This window comes from Mercenaria mercenaria, chromosome 16, assembly GCF_021730395.1.
Source record: "Mercenaria mercenaria strain notata chromosome 16, MADL_Memer_1, whole genome shotgun sequence".
NCBI lineage: Eukaryota > Metazoa > Mollusca > Bivalvia > Venerida > Veneridae > Mercenaria > Mercenaria mercenaria.
The window spans coordinates 60,081,146-60,105,761 of record NC_069376.1 but is presented as its reverse complement, the minus strand read 5'-3'; the positions used below and the strand labels follow the sequence as shown (position 1 = coordinate 60,105,761).

General features: G+C 37.0%; 3 protein-coding genes and 1 pseudogene across 3 annotated transcripts; 3 read left to right on the top strand and 1 right to left on the bottom strand.

The window, feature by feature from the left end:
* The first annotated feature begins 527 nt into the window (after positions 1–527).
* LOC123540673 (palmitoyltransferase ZDHHC20-like) lies at positions 528–2,046 on the top strand. Its single transcript, XM_045325895.2, has one exon. The coding sequence runs from the start codon at positions 845–847 to the stop codon at positions 1,505–1,507; it is 663 nt and encodes a 220-aa protein (XP_045181830.2). The 5' UTR covers positions 528–844; the 3' UTR covers positions 1,508–2,046.
* Positions 2,047–12,485: 10,439 nt separating this feature from the next.
* On the top strand, positions 12,486–13,022 carry LOC128549360 (uncharacterized). The gene has a single exon (XM_053525972.1). The coding sequence runs from the start codon at positions 12,486–12,488 to the stop codon at positions 13,020–13,022; it is 537 nt and encodes a 178-aa protein (XP_053381947.1).
* A 1,730-nt stretch (positions 13,023–14,752) lies between these two features.
* Positions 14,753–16,152, bottom strand: LOC128549359 (uncharacterized; annotated as a pseudogene).
* A 7,695-nt stretch (positions 16,153–23,847) lies between these two features.
* On the top strand, positions 23,848–24,441 carry LOC128549358 (uncharacterized). Its single transcript, XM_053525971.1, has 2 exons — positions 23,848–23,966; positions 24,123–24,441. Exons 1-2 carry the CDS (start codon positions 23,848–23,850, stop codon positions 24,439–24,441), a joined length of 438 nt encoding a protein of 145 aa, XP_053381946.1.
* Positions 24,442–24,616: the final 175 nt, after the last annotated feature.

The window sequence follows — 24,616 nt, the reverse complement described above, 5'->3', positions numbered from 1 at the left end:
CTTTAAACAATGGTTGCCGCTCACGTGACTTGTCGTATCCTTTAAACAATGGCTGACGCGACAGCGTCTTAGTACACATCCTTGTGATATTTAATTTTTCATATTTGAACAATGTGGATGACCGTTTCTTTAAGAACATGTTTATCCCTCTTTGAAATTTTAAGTTATTTTGGCTTGAAATTATATCACAATCTTGAAATAAAAATACCAATATTCATGTGAAGAGTTAAGTTAGCCATACTTAATCAATATAAAGCCTAGGTATATAATTATAAAGCCAATTATATATCGTTGGCAAATTTTGCCATTCTTAAGTAATATTACCTTGACATTTTAATTCACTTTAACAGTATTTAAATTGACAAATACCGATAATTTTAGCAAAAATGGGTTGAAGAAGCGAAATAAATCCATTCAGTAAACAGTCTGTATACCTAGCTACTATAATACAAACATTTCCCACAGGAGTCACTATTAGCTATGCATAAGATATAAAGTATATATAAACGGTCGAAATACTAGCATAATTGGTCCTCTTCTGTAATCTCGCATTGAATTTCCTTCAGAATATCATATTATGATTTATTTTTCAAGGACTTCAATGTATTTATTGATTTTTGCAAACAGAAAAAGGATATACAGTGCATTGCTTTAGACAAGCATGAACTGGTCAACCAGTTAAAGATTTTACAAATATTTGACTGACCAATATGATGGACACCTAATAAAGGTCGTCTCAGAACTTTGAAAGAACTGTGATGTATATAGAGGCTAAAGAGTGGAATGAAATATTTGTGATTAAATTGAGAGAAAAAAGGAAATTACATTTGGACTGTTACTTAAAATGGAGAAGATAAAAGAAAGAATTGAGCGCTGCATGACAGCAAGACCTCACACAGACCTACAGTCAGAGATCCTCAATGTGATAGCTGCACCAATCTACCTGTATACCATAACTGGTGTATTCTATTACTCGTGTGTTTTTATTATGCCGTATTACTATGGAAGCGGTACATGGACACTATTCTTGCACAGGAGTTTATTGTTGGTTATCTATTTTCAAATGATGTCGAACTGGTTATGTATAAGACTTGTGGACAATTCGTTAAAGACTGCTAGCAAACATTTCAGTATTAATAAAGGAAGTCATCATAAAGATAACGAATCAGAGTTACAAGGCATTGTTGTCAACGGTACAAACCAGGCAATGAAGAGCTCAATTCCGGGGCCTGTATCAGCTCCATCCACACCAAGACGTAGTTCTTATTGGTCTTGGAGATTGTGCAAGAAGTGTGAACTGACTGCCCCACCCCGGTGCCATCACTGTCCTTTCTGTGACAACTGCATCTTGAAACGTGACCACCATTGCTTCTTCACGAGGCGTTGTATAGGATTTTACAACCAAAGACATTTTGTGGTGTTTCTAGTTCGGGCAATGTTTGGTACGTCTTATACATCAGTTTACTTTGTGCCGTACTTATTCAAAGTTGTTCTTCTATCTGCATAGGATTTATTCGCACCATTTGCATTACTACGCGCATGCTTAGGCTACAGCAGTTTTCATATAGCAAATGTTATGCTCACGTTTACATTAAATATGCTGTTTGTGATTCTGAGTTCTGCCTTTATACAGGAACAGTTTGACCTAATTAACGGCGGTATAACCCAGTTTGAACAGAAGAAAGTGGATACCAACAGATTAGTGATTTCTGATCCAAGACCATTTACGGACAAGCTGAAATCTGTGCTTGGACATAATTATTGCTTATCAGTCATCTTTCCATGTGCGCACCTTTTCTTCCCGCCTCATGAAAACCCCTTTGAATGGCCCGAGCATAAAATCTATCGTAAATGAAGACTAATTGTCAATAGGTGAATGCATTAAAGTAATGAAAGTTTCAGCATTGGAATATTTCATAAGACAGGGACAAAAAGAATGACATCTAACATTTTGTGAATACTGTAAAATAATTAGTTTTCACGGCGGACTAATTTTCATGGATATTGCGGTTACGTTAATCTTCGAAATCCCCCCCCCCCCCCCCCCCCCCACCAACCCCCAAAAAATAACCACCAAAACTATCAATCATGTTATCTTCAAAACTTGAAATTCATGAATTCATATCTCAACGAAATTGCCATTTTCATAAAAACCATGAAATTTTATGCTCAAGAAGAAATTAAATGATTCCGCTATCATTTGTATTCTTGAAATCCCTTAGAACAAAAGTTAATTTCATGTGTGTTTTCAATGTTCGTTGCCGTTGAAAGTCTCACTGATAGAAATCTTGTTTTCATAATTTAAAGAGGAAAACCTCCAAACTTGTCAAAATTTTCAAAATTTAGGAAGTACATTTTCTTTGTTAATAAATGAACATATAAAGTAAATCAAAATGATGAAGTGAATTCTATGTAATGAACATGTTTAGTCTTTAAGACATGTAGTTTCTTCAAAACATGCATGATATAAGCAGTACTTTAAATTATAATACTTATACAATATCAAATGTAATGATATTTATTTATTACACCTCTTCTACAAATATTTATTTAAGATTTATTTAAAGAAATAAGACTCATTACAGTGTGTCAAATCCCTATTTGCATTTGAAAGATATCAGATATTTCAACAATCTGACAAGAAAGGCACATTTCAAAAGTGAGTATAGCTTCTTCTGAATTCGTTTATTTTCAGTCTTTTTCAGATAGTCAAAGGGAGGTAATAATAACTTAAGCTAAAGATACAGTTGTTGATGCGAATCTTTTACATGGAATTTTAAAGACAGACTGGACAAAAGCACCAAATTTTCAGTAAAGCTAGTTAATAATTAAAAAATACAACTTAAAAGTTAAACGAATTCTGTTGACTTCCGTTCTGCAAAATGGGTTTAAATCGTAACGAAACGATCAAAAGCGGTCACAAAGTCATATGTAATTAGTTTGCTATCTTTTAAAAGCACCTTTTGAAACGGCTGCTTTAAAAAAAATCGAAATATATGGCATAAATTGGCTTTCCAACTATGTGAATGACACCCTGATGAATGACACTTCGAGATGAAATGTCGAGATCAGTAAAGAAGGAAAGCATCTACTACTAGTATTTCGAGTGAAGTATGAGCAGTATGATATAGAAAAATATTTAACCGAAATGTAACAACCAGTATCAGCTTTAGCAAAGTCGACACAAGTTTTTTATGTACACAACGGGTGTAACTTTATAGAGGACGAGCTGTGTCTTTCTTCCAAACATTATACTAGTATTGTACATCCTCTTTCAGAAATACAAATCATAACAACCAAGAATAACCCATTATTTTTAAATGGATTAAACAATGTATATTACTGACTAATGAAATTGTCTTCATCCCTTTCTCCTCAATGTCCATTATAGAAGACAGTTGTATGTAAAGAATGTTCCTACTCTTGAGTGGCCATCTCAATATAAACCCTAGCAATAGCACATTCCTGTGCATGCGATGAAGTGAGATCAGACGGCATTATCTTGCAACAGCTGTCATGAGTGGTGCAATATATCTTTAAGTGGCAATGTTAACAGCAGATTACAACCTCATCGCAAACATATAACGTTCGTAGCACACCGAATCACACTTATTGTTTTACTTTTTTGCAGATGACAACAACTTTGTGTCTAACTCAATAAATTCCATAATTTCTCAGTTTGCAGCACAGGGCGTCCACTGTCACATCATCCCTAAGAAAGATAAAAGGTAGGAAGCACAGAGCACCCCAAACACAGCCGTAAAGCCATGCGTCGCAAAGTAGACCCGCAAACAAAAAGAAACTGTAACGGAAAAATACAGTAGACGGGTTGCTTCAAAAATACAACAAGTACATTTTAATTATATGCAAAATACACTGTATGATACGTGAATATAATCTTTAAGATTGTAAAATAATATTCCATTTCGTTCAGCAAAGTATAAATATAATGCTACTTTATGGAACTGAACGGATGAAGAATTATTATTTTCTTTTGAAGAGATTCTTCCGTCATACGATAATTTCATATCTAAATGTAAAAAAGGTCAAACATCTAATATTTATTTGAGCCTCCGTTACCTAATGGTTAAGGTTGCCGACTGCTCGAGTTGTGAAACCCGGGTGAGCAATCTAGGACAATTATTATTATTATTATTATTATTATTATTATTATTATACCAGATTTATATAGCGCCCTTTTCATGATAACACGTTCAAAGGCACTTTACATATAGCAAACGCAGCCACACAGGGTGCGAAATTCATCCTCTACTAGTACAGACACAGAGCGACCTGACCAGAGGGACAGAGTGAGACAAAGCCCCCAGAACAGATAGAGAGAACTTTTAAGATACAGACTAGCCTAGCTCTTTGCGAATAGACAGTCTGGTTCTTAAACGTGCCCGGTGTATAGCACCGATACACGCGAAGCCGTCTTTCCTGGGAAGAATCAGTACATGCCTCTAGGTTAGGCGGGAGACACTCAAGAGCATCTCAGAAATTTCAAGAGCCTAGACCGGGGTTCGAATCCTGGACCTCTGGATTGACAGTCAAGCGTGTTACCACTAGACCACCGGCCTACAATCATGGCCCTTTTGTTTTCCAGTTTTGTTGCAAAATTTACCCGTTTACATTCACACTAAAGATTGCTGCACCACGGATAGTGCAACTTTGATGCTTTTTTTGTACATACCGCGTGTCGACAGTATCAAGAAACCATCCAAGGGACCGCGAAGAAGTGATCTCTAAAAGCCATCTCCAGAAAAAATTCTACGGACAGACTTTTAAAATATATTTTTCATATATCAACCTCAATATATACTCTATCAATATCAATTTCAGCTTAGGGTATGCCACTATATGCCCGGTTTTAAGGTGTGGACAGGAGCTTTTGGGACACTTCGCCCCCAACCTTTTCAGCCCCAAGTCGATTCGTCCCCTTTTCAATACAATGTATTGTTCCATATTTGTGGAAATATTAAGGGTTTTTAGAAAACAAGGGGCTTATGATGACCATGGATCGCTCACCTAAATAATATGAGCTACATTGACAAGTGTAAGAAATCAGGTAAGGAAGTCAAATGTAAGTAAGCATTGAAATCTTTTCCCAGTTGTGTGAACATGTTTCAAATGTCAAACTGATGCTAAAATATTAAGACAGTAGATCAGTAGGTCACTTTTATGGTTACTGAAAGTCAGTTTTAAGATCGATGTGCAAAACTGTACATGTCATCCAAATTTCAAGGCTGTACCTTAAAAAAAAAGAAAATAGGCCAGTAGGTCAAGGTCACTGTTAGGTGAGCCCTAATCACTTGGGGTGATCAGGTAATTATAATTAAACAGTCCAGGAAATATGATCTGATATTTTTTATCAGTTTTTCATATAAAACTCATATAACAAGTGACCCCCAGGTCGGGACCTCTTTTCACCCCATGGCATAATTTGAACAGTCTTGTTAGAGGTCCATTACATAATGCTACATACCAAAACTCAAAAGCATAAATCTTGAACTTTCAGACAAGAAGATTTTTAAAGATTTTTCCTATATAAGTCTATGTAAAACTTGGGACCACAAGGACAGGGCCTCTTTTTGAACCCAGGTGCATAATTTGAACAATTTCGGTAGAGGACCACTAGGCAATGCTGAATACCTAAAATCGAAAACCTAGGCCTTGCAGTTTCAGGCAAGAAGATTTTTAAAGTTTTTTTTCCTATATAAATCTATGTAAAACTTGGGACCCCCTGCGCGGGGCATCTTTTCAACTCGGTGACATAATTATACCCCCACCAAACATGTTTGGAGGAGGGTATATGTCGCGTCGCGTCGCGTCCCGTCCCGTCCCGAAATCTATTATCTCAGTTATTACTAAATGGATTTGATTCAAACTTAAAATAGATGTTCCACCTTATCACCCACATCATGTGACACAAGGTGCATAACTCTGACACCAAGTTTTCATGAATTATGTCCCCTTTTACTTAGAATTTAAAGTTAATTTTGTTGTATTTTCACTATATCTCAGTTATTACTAAATGGATTTGATTCAAACTTAAAATAGTTGTTCCACCTCATCACCCACATCATGTGACATAAGGTGCTTAACTCTGACATCAATTTTTTATTAATTATGGCCCCTGTTTACTTTCAATTTAAGGTTGATTTTGATGTATTTTCACTATATCTCTGTTATTACAAAATGGATTTGATTCAAACTTAAAATAGATGTTTCACCTCATCACCCACATCATGTGACACAAGGTGCATAACTCTGACACCAACATTTCATGAATTATGCCCCTTTTTACTTAGAATTTAAGGTTAATTTTGATGTATATTCACTGTATCTCAGTTATTACTAAATGGATTTGATTCAAACTTAAAATAGTTGTTCCACCTCATCACCCAGATCATGTGACACAAGGTGCATAACTCTGACACCAATTTTCCTTGAATTATGTCCCCTTTTACTTAGAATTTAAGGTTAATTTTGATGTATTTTCACTATATCTCATTCTGATTGGCTTAGAGCCAAAGGGAAGTAACTTTTTTAAAACTTTTGTACTGAGTTTCTTCACCTTAAATTCCAGGAATTAGTCTATTTTTAGAAATCCTATTTTTAGATATTTAATATTTTTGGTATTTTTTCTAACTTTTTTATTATCAGTCCTATGTAAAAAGTAAATACATTTTTCTGTGGTAACATGGGTCGGTAAGACACTTTTTTTGTATTCACTTTTAGTGTATCTCTAATATTAGAGATTTTTTATATATACCTTATCCCTCATCCAGGGCACATAATTATACTAGTATTACTTATATGTGGAAGCATAGGATGAACTACTCCAAAGACGAGTAAACTTCATTTTAAGTATTAAGCTTTTTTGACATTTTTGTATTATTGTAAGTATTTTTAAGATTACTTATGGTTGCCATTCTTCTGTGACAAGACCTATGGTGGGGGTATGAGTCACTCCTGTGACAATTCTAGTTTGAATAATCTTGGTAGAGGACCACTAGGCAATGCAACAAACCAAATATCAAAAGCTTAGGCCTTGCAGTTTCAGACAAGAAGGTTTTTAAAATTTTATTCCTATATAAGTCTATGTAAAATTTGTGACCCTCGGGGCGGGGCCTCTTTTCACCCCAGGGTAATAATTTGAACAATCTTGGTAGAAGACCACAAGGTAATGCTACATATCAAATACCACATGCCTAGGTCTTGTGGTTTCAGATAAGAAGATTTTTAAAGTTTTTTCCTATAGAAGTTTATGCAAAATTCTGGACCTCCAGGGCGGGACCTCTTTTCACCCTAGGGACATAATTTGAACAGTTTTCATAGAGGACCATTAGCTGATATCACATGCCATATATCAAGGCTCTATACCTTTGAACAAGAATATTTTTAAAGTTTTTTCTTTCGGTTGCCATGGCAACCAGAGTTCTGTGCGGAATTCAATTCTTTGAACAATGTTGAAAGGGGGCTACCCAAGACTCATTCCTGTGAAGTTTCGTGCCCAGTGGTTTTCAAGAAGATTGTTTTAGAAAATGTTGACGGACGCACGACGCACGACGCACATTGAGCGGTCACAAAAGCTCATCATGAGCCTTTGTCTCATGTGAGCTAATAAAAATGTTAAACTCGCTTCTCATAAATGTACTGTTTAAACGGGGATGATGAGAGAGCTAAACTAATGCTTGATCTATTATTCTAGGTCAAATATAAAGGAATATCATATCACTTCCACTCAGTTTTATTTATAATCATTTAGTTGGTTATCACAAATTCACAAATAGAAAATTAAACATTAATTAGTGAATAGAAAACATATAACGATTATACAAAACAAAACAGCTAAGTTAAACCTGTTATTTGCTATTGAAATGTATCTACATATCTCTAGTATTTACATAGCGGATGCAAGGCACAGATGCTTCTACTTAAATGTTTGATAAAAACCAAACTAGTTCAAAATATTTACTACCAAAGGAACCCTAACGCGTCCTTAATAAAAAATGTTTAAAACAGTATCATCCTTTGAGGGTGAGCATCTCGTAACAGATACAAACAAACAAACAAGTGCATACATAAAGTATACTGAGACATTATTTACAAAAATTAAAATATCATCTTTGTAGTATATTTTTATAGGTTATTAGATTTGTATTGAGAAATATGCACGAGTTCTGCAGCGGAAGTATTGCGCGACTTTAGGAGCGCAATATTATTCCGCGAAAGAACGAGTGCATATTTCTCGATGCAAATCTAATAATCTTTTTATTACATGCGCATGTACACTTAAAATTATTAAATAAATGATATAATATAAATATCATATGGCAGCGTGTGTGACATTGATATTGTCAACCCGAGGGCAGAATGTCACCCGAGGTGAAAGCTGAGTGTTGACATTCTGCTTCGAGGGTTGACACTATCAATGTCAGATACGCTGCCATATATTTATCTTATTTTACCGAACAAAATTTAGTACATAAAAATGTTTAAAAATGTTTAATTCATTTAATTTAACAGTTTCATCTTTAGCGCGGTAATCGCCTGTACATATTGAATAGTGACGTCACTACTATATGGCAATCATTTGGCTAAAAAGTTGAAGCAGTTAATTGCCCTTATAAATATGACATTCAAAATGTCAGCGCGGTCACATGACCCGACAGTCACTTTCGCTTGGTCACGTGTCAAAAAGGTTGAAAATGTTTTTGATAGTCAAAATATCTCTTTCTCGGGTAATGGGAATTTATCATTGTAGACAAAAGAGAGGTATAATAAAATCTGTTATTAAGCCTAAGTGAAATTGAAAATATCTTCGTTAAAGAACTTTTAAACTCGACCACATACATGAAACTGACGACACAAATGACGTCACAGAACACGATATGAAATTTGAACGTCGATATGGAAAAATATAGACGTTTCAGGTTCCATTGAAACTTAACGGAGTTTTTAAATGAGTATGTAATAAATATGTATGTCATACGTGTGTTAGCTACATGACAGTCTAAATAAAATAGTTAGAAAAAATCTATGTAGAGCTACCTTTATTTGTTTAATATTGTTTGTAAGAAAAAGATTCTGTCACCGTTTGTAGGTGCAGATGGGAATATCCGGCTCTCGGGCAACTGTTTACGCAGTTTCTCGGCTTGAGCCTCGTTAACGCCTAAACAGTTACCCTCGAGGCCGGAAATTCCCATCTGCACCTACAACCGGTGAAAGAATCTTATAGTCTATAGCGGCCCGATATCGGCTTCAATTTCGGCTGCAAATAGGAATGATGTCGGCCCGACGTCGGTAGACGGTATCGGGCCAACATCATAATGACATCGGTAAACATTTTCAAATGTCAGGATGTGCTGTCCATATATTTTTACATATACATATGAGCCGTGCCATTAGAAAACCAACATAGTGGGTTTGCGACCAACATGGATCCAGACCAGCCTACGCATCTGTGCAGTCTGGTCAGGATCCATGCTGTTCGCTTTCAAAACCTATTGCAATTAGAGAAACCGTTAGCGAACAGCATGGATCCTGACCAGACTGCACGGATGCGCAGGCTGGTCTGAATCCATGGTGGTCGCAAACCCACTATGTTGGTTTTCTCATAGCACGGCTCAGTTATATATTACTTCGGTCTGTACCCTACAAGTTGTAATATAAATCTATTCTGTTACTGCAGTGACCATTGACAGCGACCAAGAAATATGTGTCCAGTTTATACTGAAAGGCCATAACCTTTGTATTCTGGGGCAAGCAGGAACAGGGAAAACGTTCACATTGAAAACATAGTAAACAGACTCAAGGGTTTTAGGAATGTAGCATTAACGTGTTACACTGGAATTGCAGGTCTCCAGTACAAAGGTCTAAACCCATTGACTCTGCATAAATTTTCAGGAATGAGGATGGTCGTCATTCTAAACAATACTTGACCCATTTGATTAAAACTGATGAAAGGTATACGGACACCAAAATTAGAATTGAAAACACCGACGTACTTATAATTGATGAGGTGTCCATGGTCAGTAAGTCGGTGTTCGAGACTGTTGAGTATGTGTGCAGGGAAGTCAAAAACTATAACAAAATATTTGGCGGAGTTCAAGTTGTGTTAAGCGGGGATTTTTTTCAACCCCCCCCCCCCCCCCCCCCCCCGTGAAAGATGAAATCTAGGGGGATAACGGAGATTATTGCTTTAAATCAAGTTTTTTAAAACTTTTTCCACATATCATAATTTTGAAGAGTATACACAGACAAAGAGAGCCCGTTTTGATTAACTCTGTAAATGAACTTGAACATGGGAGCCCAAGTGAAAAGACAAATCAGTTTATAAAGTCATTATCAAGGCCTCTTGATGTAGACGATCGGTCAAAAATTGTGAGGCTGCATGCTAGAAATCTTGAAGCTGATTTAAGTAACTTGAACATATACAAACTATAAATGCACCTCTTCATACTTTTGAGTCAGAAGATGCGGCGATGTATACTACTTGAATAAGTTTATTGCCCCAAAGCGGTTAGGTGTGAAGGTTGGTGCACGGTAATGCTGTTAAGAAATATTAGTGAAATATATGTAAATGGTCTAGTTGGAACAGTTGTTTCCATAGAGAATGACTGCATTCAAGTCTCATTCGAAGGTATTGTTTTGAAAATTACACGTTCGCATTCTGTAAATATGACCCCCTTACATCAGTTTGTTATAGCAAAAAGGTATCAATTTCCATTAAGACTGGCTTATGCCATTACCATACACAAAGCGCAAGGCATGAGTTTGCCTTTATAGAAATTGATTGTAAGCACGCAAATTATCCAGGCCAAATAGGCGTGGCAGTTGGTCGAGCTGTGTCGTCGGAGGGGCTGAGGGTGTTGAATTATTCAAAATTTATGTGTAAAAAACATCCGAGCTGTGTTGATCAGTTTTATACTAATATTTGTCCAGTAGAACAGCCTACAATATCTGTAGACTGTTGCCATGTTACTCGTGATTTAACAAGTGAATGCCAAGACAACTCAAATATTGAGGACGCTAATTTTTCTGATAGTGAGACAGATGATCTGGACATTCTACATGACATTGACAACATTGACTTTAGTGATCACACTTACAGTAGACCCGAGGACCCACATCTTGGCACAGACCATAACTATGCATTCTCAGCAAATGAGACCAAAATGCAAATAGATTTTACAAACTCTTTAGGTGATTTCATCGGAACACCTGCAGAATTGGTTGCGCGTTCAGCGTTAAATGATTTATTAAACAACATGGATATCTCATCATGGTACTGGTATGAGCACGAATGTGTTCAGAAAGTTTGAAAAGTGTTGTACCTCTGCGCCAGGAAACATGACACCGGCGAATTTTACAGAGTTTTATTCATTATTTAATTCACATATCTCATCCAATGAATATATAGAAAAAATCAGTACATTTAAAGACATTCCATTTTCAACACAAATTTTGACTTCAGTTATGTTTACTATTCAAGGCAATATCTTACAAAATAAAGCTGAATCTGTTAAACGCGAATTAACAAGTCATATCATATTTCCGTCACCGGAGAATCCACAGTCGTCTGCTGGTAAAGGAAAAATACGATATGTAGGGGGCTACTGTGTTTCAAAACCCGCTTTCGTCTTTGCTCTGTTATGTGGAATTCGCTTTTTATTCCTGGAATGGAAACAGAAATAGATATTTTAAAAAAACAGATAAGTATTCTGGATAACATGACTTTGTCATGTACGGAGTTACACAAAAATTCCCCCGGTATGATGATACATTAGAGGAAACCTCACGAAAACAGAATACTCGTGAGGGACTTACTAACATAAATGACAATGTGTTTGAATTTTTCGAAAATTTAGAGATGACAGTAAGAGGTCTTATGAATTATGAAACTTTAGTGAAACAGAAAAAATTTCTGTTCAGATACGTACTGAAAAAACTTTTGTCGAACGGTGAACTTATAGAATGTTTTCTTAAAAAATGTTTCATGTTTAAAGAGAGGTCTGAAAGGGAAAATGTGGACAATAAAGATCCAGAATCGGATTTATTGTAGAGGAAGTTTGCGAATTTCTCGCAGATACTTGCACGAATATTTTAGATATTATGACAGAATAATTCGCCTCTTTGTTATCAGTGGTATTCTCCCAGTTTCGGAAAGACTATTTACGAGTGCTGAAGAGAGAAAAGGGAAAAGCCCTCAAAAAAAAAGTATTAGACAAGAGTGCTAAGAAAAACATCGAAACAGTAACAGTAAAATTCATAAAAGATGACAAATCGAATGGAAAGAGCGTTTCCCATTACAAGCTTAAGGCATCTGCTTTACAAAATGAAACATTTTACAGTGATTTCAAAAGTCCGATATCATACTGTTACTTAAAGCATACGGTCAGGATGCCTCATCAAAAAATGTTAAACAACAGCTAGGCACGCAACTATTGGAAACTCTGAAAAGAGAAGACTGCGTTAAAATGCTCCACACACACTATTTCGATGAAGGAGTACAGAGCAATTCTTCAGTAACGGAACTAAACAGATTGGAACTTCTACCAAGCACATCTGGTGTATCAAGGGAAATAAGCATTCAGCTTGAACTATCATTTACCAACAGCGCTGAAGAGAGATCCGAGGATGCAAATGTAAAAGGGAGGAAAGTCACTACAGAAGCCAAGGTTAAACTTAAATCTAAATCTAAAGGAAAAAGAAAACGGGAACATCCAATAAAAGACACATTAGATAAACGGGGTAAATTACATAGTACTTGTAATAAGGACTCCAGTGTAAAGGGAAAAGGTAAACAGCTGAAACAATGTGTTAGTAGAGATAAATATGATGACGCAAGTGAAGCATGCGGAATATGTGGTAAATTTGAAAAGGAAGACGAAAACTGGATCTGCTGTGATGCATGTAATATCTGGTACCATAAGGACTGCGTAGGGCTTGATGAAGATGATTTTGACTACTTTTTAAATCCAGATGCAGTATACATTTGTCCGTTGTGTCAGTAAATTTCTAAATCTGAAACAAAAATCTGATAGTATAAAAAACGTTCTGTGTATCTAAAGTAGACATTTTCCTAACATGTTGTTATCTTTGTCGTATTGCAAATATTTTAGTGAATGTATTTGATTATTTACTTTTATAAAGTCATAACAATTTGAAGTGGAATTCAATGTTTAAGGGTGGAACTTTAATAAATGCGTCTACTGAATCTTGAATCTTGTTAATCATGTTAATGTTTTACAGAGATACAGTCAAAGCTGTCGGTAAAGACCACCCTTGAAAGAGCCAAAATGTGATCTTTATTGGAAGGTGGTCTTTATTCACAGGTTTAAATACACTGTAAATGTTAAAATTGGAAATAAAACATATGGTCTTTATAGCTAAGTGGTCTCTGTTCATAGGTGATCATTAACACAGGTTTGACTGTATACATGTTTCACCCAAAAAAGCTTAGAATCAGAAAATGAACATCAAGGTAGTTTTGCACGTTTTTGATCTAAACATTTCTGCAACTAAATTTGATGAACCTTGAATTTTTAAATTTTCAGAAAATAATCGGAAAATTAGGCAGATAAAAAGGCACGGGTACATTTTTTCTAGACAGATATGAAAAATTTGGACCGCGCACAGAAGTTTTCATAATGAGCGGCGATGCAGCTGTATGTAGATTTTTATGAAACTTCTCGAGGTCATTTTTAAACATATGAGGGTAAAATGTGTAGACCCGTGCACTTGTTTTGATATATTTGCCTGATTTAGGAGTAATCTAATTACTCTGATCTGTCCTAGCGAATACAGAGTCAGTAACAAACCGATTACAAACATACAAATTTTTGTATGAATACCAAATCCACCGCGCGAATGCTATTCTAAAAATAGCCAAGCTTTCCTTAAGAGGAATGTAGCTCAGTTTGACTGGTATAAAACCGAAAGGATCTTTCAATTTAACTATTAAACATAACATGTTAACCTACAACTATGAACTAAACAATACGTACACAGCTGATAAGCGCTTCCAGACAACTATATTGTTCATATTGTAGAATACGTATAAAATTCTAGATCTACTGGTAACATACAAAAAATCATTCTCTTTCTATGCAGTATCTAGTATTGATAATCGCAAAGTAATTAAGCATAATTAACTAAAATATTAATCACTTTCCAGAGGGTAAAATTACTAATGTATATCTATCTTTTTTTTCTAACACATTAAACTAGTTGGGTTTTGGAGGACTGAATTGTGTGTTACTTTATTACTTTTTAATAATGCAAAACAATGCATTATTGTTTTTGTTCAATCCCGTCTAGCAGACGACAAAAATACAGACCTAAAATAAAAGGAAGTTCTGTGTGACGTTTACATCGATATACACACTCGGCCAGTCAGCGATAATTTATACCTGGCGCGTCATAGTTCCTAAGTTATTGTCCGAAAGTATTGACCTGGCATTCATGAATATTCCGTATATTTCTGTAAATTAATTTTCGGTGTCCGAATATAAATAGCGGTATAACTTATATTACATTTATCGTTCTTAACTGATATACTGTCGTATGTGCAGGTAGCTGTGCGGACAAATTTACAAAAAGAGTTTCATTTTCATTAAATTCATGTTCCAAGTCCAGACTTATTCTGTTTTCCTGATAAATGACGTTCCGCCATTACTTCTGGTTAATCAACGTGCAGGACTACCTTATGTATATTAACAAAATACCTACTCTGTGTATATGATTATTCTGAATCACCTTCAGTGGTTGTCCTTAACACCTGGCTCATAGAACATAGCTCCAGCACTTGTACCACCTGTATTGGATTACGAGATACGGTGTTTTCACCGAGAATGATAGTGTTCATGGTTCTGCTATATGTTAAAAATCTGGATTGGTATTGGAACCGTTATGAAGACCTCGTTGTTGGGAGAAGATATTTTCGATAACGTCACTATTTACTCTACTTGGCACAACAAACCAGCCGACAGACTGAATTTTATTTTACACATACTGTCAAATCCAAGTATGAGGGACACACAATATCCTCTCTGGTCTGAAATGATATCAAGCTTTTCTCTTTCACCTTTTATCAGTATCTTTGACAGTATTCTCCCATTTTGGAACCACTTTAAAACAGTTCTGTTCTGATCCAGGCGGACATCTTCATAGTTTGAAATAGGTCTTTTATCCCTGAAATTTTTTACCAAACAGACGTGTGTTTCAAAAGCTCAATACTACTATCAAGTTCATACCCTCTTCTCCGAGCGATTTCTGATAAAGTTGCATTAGGTGCAACATATTTTCATCTAAAACAGATTCCGCAAGCTTGTTCCTCATCTTTAATTGTGAGTTTAAAAGAAATGGTCTTGTGTTAGCTGAGGATAAACCTTTAATGAGTTAACAGTAACATCCCATTGATAAGATTTGGACCAGTGTTCCCATATTATGCAATTGTCGTTATACATTAGTAATTTTTATGACTTGTGAATGACCACTCTTTGACAGATTTATTCCTAATTTTTTCATTACATGGGGGTAATCCATGATTATACTTATTTTTGGCATCATTCGGTCATAAATGTAACGATTACTGAATGCATAAAGGGAAGTAATTCCATTAATATGCAAATTTGTAAACCTGCCGATTGTCATTGGAGTAAAATGACAGTATATAAGCACATCAAATCACCTTTGGTGATGAGCTAGCTTTTCACTGACGGGATTTGTGTGGCATTGAAACGTTACATAAATATTGCTGAAGACCATTGTTTGCATAGTATCGGACGTTTTCTGATCTTCTGGTAAAAGCATTTTCATAAATGACCGGTTACTTTGTGCACCATCAAGACTGAGATATGTTACACGGAATCCATACAGGCTTAAAAGTTTTACGGCTTTCCAGAATATTAAGTATAATTCGGACGGACTAGCCTGTTCAGTTGCATAGTGGGCGAAAGGGAATCTTAAACCTGTATGACCCAAAAACAAAATCTGTAATGCGTGCGTCGCAAGTTTTAAATCGTGTGAGCCCATTAGAGTTTTCATATGTACAGATTCGTCACAAACTTCAGTGAAACCAATCAGTTCAAATTCATCTCCCCTTCTCTTCAACTGAATATCATCTTGAAGGGCCCATTTCATCCATAATCAAACCCCTTCATAACCCTCATCAGGCAAATTACACAGTTCGGCTTCGCTCTTCATCCATTCTAAATGTCCCTTGTTAATTCCTGCATTTGGTCTGCCTTGTTTTTGTACTTTTGGATTAATTTTGAGGATGGAGAACTAAAAAACCCACTTTTTGAAATATATTCATAGTTCTTAGGAGAACGACAGTACAATGTTAGGCAAAGTCTTATTATATTTCTATCCCATCGTCGACTTCTAGGAGTCTTTTTTGCATTTTCAAAATTTTGGACTTTAACATGACAGTCATTTTGTCACTTAAGCCTAATTTATGCAAGTGCGGTTTACTGTCGTCTATATTCTGAATAATTGATTCTAATACAGTTTGCATGTCGCAATGGTCAATTCAATTAAGTGTACCTCATTTCATTAACATTGGCTACTTGTTGATTATTACTAAGTACTGTTTCAGGTTCAGAAAGTAGGCCATGACTGTGGATAGAACTACACTATTGTGGGGGTTTTCTTCCATTCAACACCCATATACAGCTTAGTTAGTTTTGCCCAGTATTCCTTGCTTCTTGTTGACTTCACCCAAGTACCCCTTTAAAACCCGCTTTCATGGCTTTACCAATAGCTTGGGTACTGGCTCTACCACGAAGTTTTCTTTCTAGTTCAGTCAGATATATTGTCCGTTTCTGACCGGACAATATTATCTTTTAACCTGTAATGCAGATTGAAATGTGTTTAATTTGAGGCACACTAGAATGCGTTTTTTCCTGTTCATATACACAGAAAAATTTATTTATATTGGGAAGATTTTTAAATATAATTCCACAGGCGGTGTGTGAAGTCACATAACAGAATAATACGACTTAAGGTAGTGGATCCATAATATAACAAATAAACAAATAACGAACTCTCCGCGAGTGATTTGATTTATTCTTTTTTTGTTTTGCTGGAAGGTATGTTATACCGAGTTAATTTACATCTCATGACTGTCGAGTCAAACTTCAACATGAACTCGAATAAATCGTACACTGCCTTTCGCTCGAACTCGTCGTCAGGGTATTTTATTTGACAGCTCGAAAACAACCGTTCACTCGCACATTTTTTTTGTCCCATTCGAGTTAAAAACATTAAAATTGTAATTATGGGTCCATTACCTTAACTATGCATAGTAGTCCAGTTTGTATTTGTTTTAGAATTTATATCATACTTTGAAATTGATGCTGTTGTTTATATGACTGGACGGCTCTTTTCCGCTCTACCAAGTAGAGATATTTTACACTGATTATCAGTAAGTGGGTCAATATCGAGTGTTAATTGTGCAAAAATAGACTTTTAAGTATACAAAGTTCCTGATGACTGACAATTGTTCTTAATGATCTAAACTTTTTAAAATTTTTATATTCCTTTAAATAAGTTTTAAATCAGTTTATGAACTGAGTTTAATCAACCGAGTCTGCTATTTTTCTTTTGGTTACATTCTTTGCTTCCAAAGGATCTTTTTACAGATTTATTAATGGTGCAATTATTCTACTTAAAAAGTTGATACGTCCAGGGACAGTAACGGAAAGCTGAATTTGAACAAGTTTATGATTGATATTTACAGCCATTCTCCCAAAATCGACTCATTTGCAGTATGCGAATAGTCGAAATTTGAAGTTCCTGGTAAAAGTAATGGTTTATATGTTTTTTTTTAAAATTCGAACCCTCTGCGGTTTATCGGAAAAGAATTACTCACAAAAGTCACTTGTCTGCGAGAAACGACAATTTAAAAGTGCCCTATAAAACTACGTTACGGAGGTTATGTTGGGACATAGCTTTATTTTATTGCGGTTACATGATTTATTTTAGCGGTCAAACATGCTTTTGAAATAAATTTGTTCAAATGAAGAGATGTAAACCGCGATGAGATGAAAACATTATACTTCAGAAAGAATATTTTTCTCGTGACATGTATAAGAAACTAAGCAGCATTTTGGCCGACAGTTTCATGCGAGGAATGTGACACATCATTAGTGTTTACGCAAAAGGGTACACTCACAAAAAAATAAAACATTACTGACTTTAAGACTCAGTAAGTTGGTTTTTCTTTTCATCGTCTAGCAGAAGTACAGATACCACGATGCCCTCCAGAAGATATGCCTAATTTGTTACGGAAAATAGGTTCATTGAGTTGTATTACATAGAAATGCAAAAATTTGCTACTTACTTCATTTTTTTTGATAAAAAGTCATTCTACATACAAATAAATATAGTAAAGGGTAAAAACCGGTGAAATTTACACATCTTTGTTAGCTTTTATCTAGCTGATAAGAAATGCGAAAATCAGCAAACTCTTGAAATTGTCTCAAAATTTCTGCAATCTTGACAGATTCTTCAAAAGAAAAGAAATGTAACTTGTTTGAATTAAACGCATAAGACAACAGTCTGAAGTTAAACAGTAGGTTTTTAAAAAGTAACTTTTACAAAACCATACAAAAAAGTCAGAAATACTAAATATTTTTAGAACTATAACAGAACTTTGTAATAGGCAGACTTTGTTTAATAACAGAAGGCACTAAGTTCACATAATTTTTCACCTTAGGATCGTAATTTTCAGTTTTTATCACCATATCTGCAAATATACTATTCTACCACATACACTTCCAAAATGTCAGTTTTCTTAATAAAAAAGTAACACAGCAATTTTATACAACATCTCGAATAAAACACCATTTATATATAACATTTCTATGACTGTCATTTGCATATACACGGCCTTTTAGTTTGTTACGGAACATAACGTTACGGAAAATAGGTGTTACGGAAGCATATAAAAACTGTTTATTGTCTTATGTAATAAACAAAGATGAACTTACCGTTGTGACAGATTGTGTTTCGAAGCATTCTCTATACAGTGTTTATCATTCTAACTCCAATCTCACATTTGACGCTCAGTTTTTATAATAGTAGCGTTACGGAAGCATGATACTTGAAATGCGACATTTTTAATTCTGACTTTGAACGGCTTCTAAGCATTTATTTCTTTTGGCAAGCCTATTCTTGGAATTTTGCTGATGACTTTAACCATTTACACATTCAACGCACTTTCAAAACGATTATTTAATTGTAATCATCGTTCGCTAGACTATGTTCAAAATTCGTTACGGTACCGTAGACGTGTTCTGGCGACATCGAAACAAAGAGAAATTACTACCAAAATACCAGTTTCTGATGGGAAATATGCTTCATTGTATCATGATAAATATTGGTACAGTTAAAAAGTTGAAACACCAATACCAAATGATGCCGTAGAATGACGAAGTAGCCTATTTTAGTTCGCAGATTAGCGTGGCGACATGGGTTTTTTTTATAATATTTGGCAATTTTAACGTCTACTCGTGTATGCTAATTGTGCAATAAGAAAACCAAAACATGTTTTAAGTAATTGTCAATATATTGCTGGTATAAGCTTAAGCCCAAGTTCAAAGTTTTGTGCTCGAACATTTTGAAAAATATTACTGAAAGCTCGGGGACATGTTTTTTTCCAATATGAGTCGATTTTGGGAAAATGGCTGTTTAAATGTTCTTGCACATGTAATCAATAAACCTTATTTTCCCTAACAGCTTCAATGATGTCCATATTTTAACACAAAACGTAATCACGTGGTTAATTGATAAATGCTTTTTATCAAGGTGGAAGAACGAATGAACCCACTTATTGAAAATCAGTATTAACAAAAGTCATGTCAGTTTTCGCTTTTTTTCTCGTATAAATACAACCCAATAAAGTCTTTTATGTTAGCTGCTGTTTCAGCATACTTACAGAATACTGCAAAATATAATAACTTCCCATGAAACAAGTTTTGAGCTAACTACTGTTTCTGCACGTTTCAAAAATAGTATTTTAAACGGGTCTCATAACAGTTTGTAGATGTACTGACCATGCAAATGGTATCTAATTGTTAATCCAAGAACCTATGGGACTGTACCTGCATAGATCTATTTATAATCAAATGCCTGATGATAGCCTCACAACTTTTAGACTGCGAGGTAGTCAGAAAGTGACCTGTATTAAAACAGCGTATATATTAACTTTGTTTCGCAAGTTTTCTAAGTTGATAAAAATCGCACATATACCCTACCATCTATAGGCTGATGAAAGTATCTATAGCATGTAAACATTTTTGTTACACTTTCGTTTTGTTATATTTCTTAAGATGACTTGTTAATTACTATTAGATCTACTCTTAGATCTGTATGTTCATACTATCATATCACATGTAGTTTCTTTTGGGGTTTTGAGCCACAATGACAGAATTTAGACCATATGACAACTTTTCCTGTTTTTGATGGTGGAGTACGACCTATAGAACTATTTCAGCATAGGCTGATCCAGCGGTCTTTAATAAACCAGTTGGGAAAGGTTTCCACACACCTCACACGAAGAATACCATATTTAAGCGAGATTTCGAACAAAAATCTGTAGGAGGGAAAGGAATCGAATCCAGCCAACTCACTGTCATTGAGGCCCCAAGTTACAAAGAACAATTTGACGGTGCTGACTGATGTATTTTTGAATCAAAGATCATACCAATCGTTTAAATTAGTACATTCTTTTCCATTATTTTATTCTGATATCTTCTTTTACACTTCTGTGCTGTCAAAACAATCGTTCAAATTTGGCGCCAGCAAACATCTCACAACAACAACAACTTCTGAAACCATCTAACGGTGCAAAACGTAAACATCCGTTGCTTCAATAATGGTCGCTTCGGTATCTTTAGTTTTTTTAAGTAACAGGAGAAAATATGCCATTTCTTAAACGGGAGATTTGTGGACTTTTCACCTTTTATATAGGTAGGTTGAATTACAGTGCATGACATGGTACGATATATGTCGGCGCGCGCGTGCTCTGCGGTGCAGGAGCGTAGCCCAAAAAATCGGGTGCCTATGATCCAGGTCCTTTCTAAATACCCTACCAGGTGTTTCTGCTGATCTGTTGCAGCAAGCGTTCTTAAGATGAACACTTGTTTGAAGTGAACTCGGGGGGAGGACAGGAAGCATCATTAGTTTTTCTTATGTACTGGTGTATATGAAGCAGCATCGAAACTAATCTTACTTGGTTTGACTTTTGAAGTGTGCAAGGTCGTTTGTACTGATCGGCTCTTTGTTGTAATTGGTCTGGTATATGGTAGTGGTGGTTAGTTCATATCAAGTCAAATCCATCAAGTAATTACAGAGATAAAGAGAAACAAGAGTTTGTAGAACATGAAATGACCCCCCTCAGTTGCATTTAGTAACTGCACAAGGAACAGAAATTACTTGGTTTGGTCACTGTGCACTGGATGTTTGACGTACTGACATCTAATCAATAATTATGGGTCATTTACCAGTCATACGTGTGTCAAATAGTCTACCAATGCGTCTAGTTTGATGTGCTTTAATTGTGTTGTGTGTGCTTGTCACCCTTCGCTTTCACCGCTGGATAGCCACTGTGCGGGCGAAATGGAAGCAGAGTGTGTAAGCCTTTCCTGCTAGTACATTTAATTAGCCTCTCTGTAGACAAGCCCAATGCAGTGCCTTGTCGTGGTGACACACGGATACTGAGCACATTGCGGCCTCAGGCAGAACTGCAGGGACTCGATCGGAGTTGGTCTGCCCCCGGATATGCGGCATGCCAGGCCCACCGGTGTGTGGATATGCCCTGATGTCCATGAACAGACTCCAGCTATGGGTAAATAGCCCCAGTTACAGCATTAAGCCATAATCTCTCTGCCTTGTGAGTGCTAGGGATAGCATAAGGCCTGGCAGAAATATCGGAGCGGAGCCCCGTAGGCAGGTAGACAAGATCATCGATCATCTTCCTTGCAACTCCTGCAACCAAACTGATGCCAGACGTATTGCCCTGCTCTCCTCTGGAGTACATCAGGGCGGTCAAGAGGGGGACCTTGACATTTGGACAACCCAGGGTTTCCATAGATTTGCCCAGGCATTGCGCCACGGAGAGGACACTCCATTTTTGTGTGACACACAAAGGCACAACACGGGAGACAGCAGTTATGGGTGATAAGTCCAGACTCGAATGGCGAAGAGAAGGACGCCACGGCTTGTCGTCTCCGACGGTGGGAGGGGCCATTATCAGCTACCGCCCGCCTAAAGCTAGGCAGCTCCCAGTCAATAAGGTGTACGTTGTCCGCCACAGTCTGTCTGCTTCTTGGGATGCAAGGAGCTTATGGTATATACTATATAGTTATGCCAGACAAGCATACAGTAAATCTTGGCACCTACTAAAAAAGAAAGAAAAAGGAAGTCTCCAGCACTTCGCTTAGCAAGCTGGAATGTTAGAACTATGATGCCAGGTATGACAAACGATCTACAACAGATCAGCGATGCACGCAAATCAGCAATCATTGCCACAGAGCTAAAAAGACTCAATGTGGACACTGAAGCTCTGCAAGAGACGAAACTGGCAGATGATGGATCGCTACAAGAGAAGAATTATACTTTCTTCTGTCAAGGAAAGGGTCAAGATGAAAGACGTGATCATGGTGTGGGGTTTGCAGTGAAGACATCCCTTCTGCCTACGTTAGAACCATCCACTGGAGGCACTGAACGCATGCTGTCACTGCGAATAAACTCCAACGAATGTCCCGCCAACATCAAAGCATGTTATGCTCCTACCCTTGGCCCTAGCTCTGATGTTGAAAGATTATTTCTATGACGAGCTTGATTCTCTGATTGGACGTATGCCACAAACAGAAGACCTATATCTGCTTGGCGACTTCAATGCCAGAGTCGGCACCTCGCACGATGACTGGCCAACATGCATCGGTCACCATGGAGTAGGGAAAATGAACGAAAATGGACAGAGGCTACTGGAACTATGCTGTACCAGACAACTCTGCATCACCAATACCTACTTAGAAAACAAGCACATATACAAAGTCTCCTGGATGCACCCTCGCTCATATCATTGGCACCAACTGGATCTCACCATCACCAGAAGAGCTAATTGCAAAATGTGCACAATACAAGGAGTTAAAACATTGCCGACTGCGACACTGATCACTCCCTTGTCATCAGCACAGTTGTGTTGCCCTACGCAAGCTCCATTATGCCAAGCCCAAATGCTTGCCAAAGATAAACACCTCTTGTACAAGGGATGCGGAGAGGACTAATGATTCAATTTCCTCCATCAACGCAATTCCCCATGCTAAGACCGACATTTCTGCTAAATCCAGATGGTCATATCTCAGCTCCACCATCCACATCTGTGCCATTAATGCTTATGGAAAGAGAGAAAGAAGAAATAACGACTGGTTTGAAGCAAACCTTCAAACACTCGAACCTCTCTCCGAAGCCAAAAGACACGCTCTGACGAGGTGGAAACAAAATCCAACGCAACAGAACCTAACTCTTCTACGTAAAAAACAGAGCTAAAAGTCAGCAGACGGCCAGGAAATGTGCTAATGACTACTGGCTGGAGCTATGTGCCTCCATTGAGCAGGCATCCTCTACTGGCAATATTAGAACCATGTACGAAGGCATAAAACAAGCAACAGGCCCTGCCACAGAAAACAGCTCCTCTCAAGTCAAAAGCTGGTCAAATCAGACCACAGTAAACAGATGGAAAGGTAGGTGGAACATTACCTGGAACTGTACTCCACCGAGAACACAGTTTCTGAGGAAGGCTTGGATAGCATACCTGCACTCCCAACTATGGGTGAACTGGATGCTGAGCCTACCATGGCAGACCTTGAAAAGGCCATAAATGCCTTAGCAAGTGGTAAGGCACCAAGCAACGTCGCTATACCACCTGAAGTCATCAAGGAGGGAAAGTCAGGTCTGCTCGCACACCTTCATGAACTCCTGTCTCTGCTGGAAAGAGCGCGAAGAGCCACAAGATATGAGGGATGCTAAGATTGTGACACTGTACAAAAATAAGGATAAACGCTCTAACTGCAACAACTACCAGGGAATCTCTCTCTTTTCAGCATCGAACGCAAATTCTTTGCCCGGGTTGTGTTCACAAGATTGCAAGTCCTAGCCGAACGAGTCTACCCAGAGGCACAATGTGGCTTCCAGTTAGGTCGCTCAACTATTGACATGGTATTCTCTGTGAGGCAACTGCAAGAAAAGTGCAGGGAGCAACGTCAACCCTTACATTTGGCCTTTGTCGACCTCACCAAGGCCTTTGATCTCGTCAGCCGCAGCGGACTGTTCAGCCTACTACAACGGATAGGCTGTCCACCAAAGCTACTCAGTCTCATCAAGTCATTCCATACAGATATGAAAGGAACTGTCAGGCTTTGATGGGGACACATCTGAGCCTTTCAACATTCTCAGTGGTGTCAAACAAGGATGCGTCCTCGCCCCTACACTCTTCGGCATCTTTTTCTCTCTACTCCTCTACCATGCATTCGAATCTTCCTGATGGTGTCTACATCCACACCAGACATGATGGCAGACTCTACAATCTAGCTCGCCT

Coding starts and splice junctions, on each gene's coding strand:
- LOC123540673 (XM_045325895.2), top strand. CDS start 845: ATGGAGAAGATAAAAGAAAGAATTGAGCGCTGCATGACAGCAAGACCT.
- LOC128549358 (XM_053525971.1), top strand. CDS start 23,848: ATGGGTGAACTGGATGCTGAGCCTACCATGGCAGACCTTGAAAAGGCC. Junction 23,967..24,122: donor GAAGTCATCAAGGAGGGAAA/GTCAGGTCTGCT, acceptor CTCTCTTTTCAG/CATCGAACGCAAATTCTTTG.
- LOC128549360 (XM_053525972.1), top strand. CDS start 12,486: ATGCTCCACACACACTATTTCGATGAAGGAGTACAGAGCAATTCTTCA.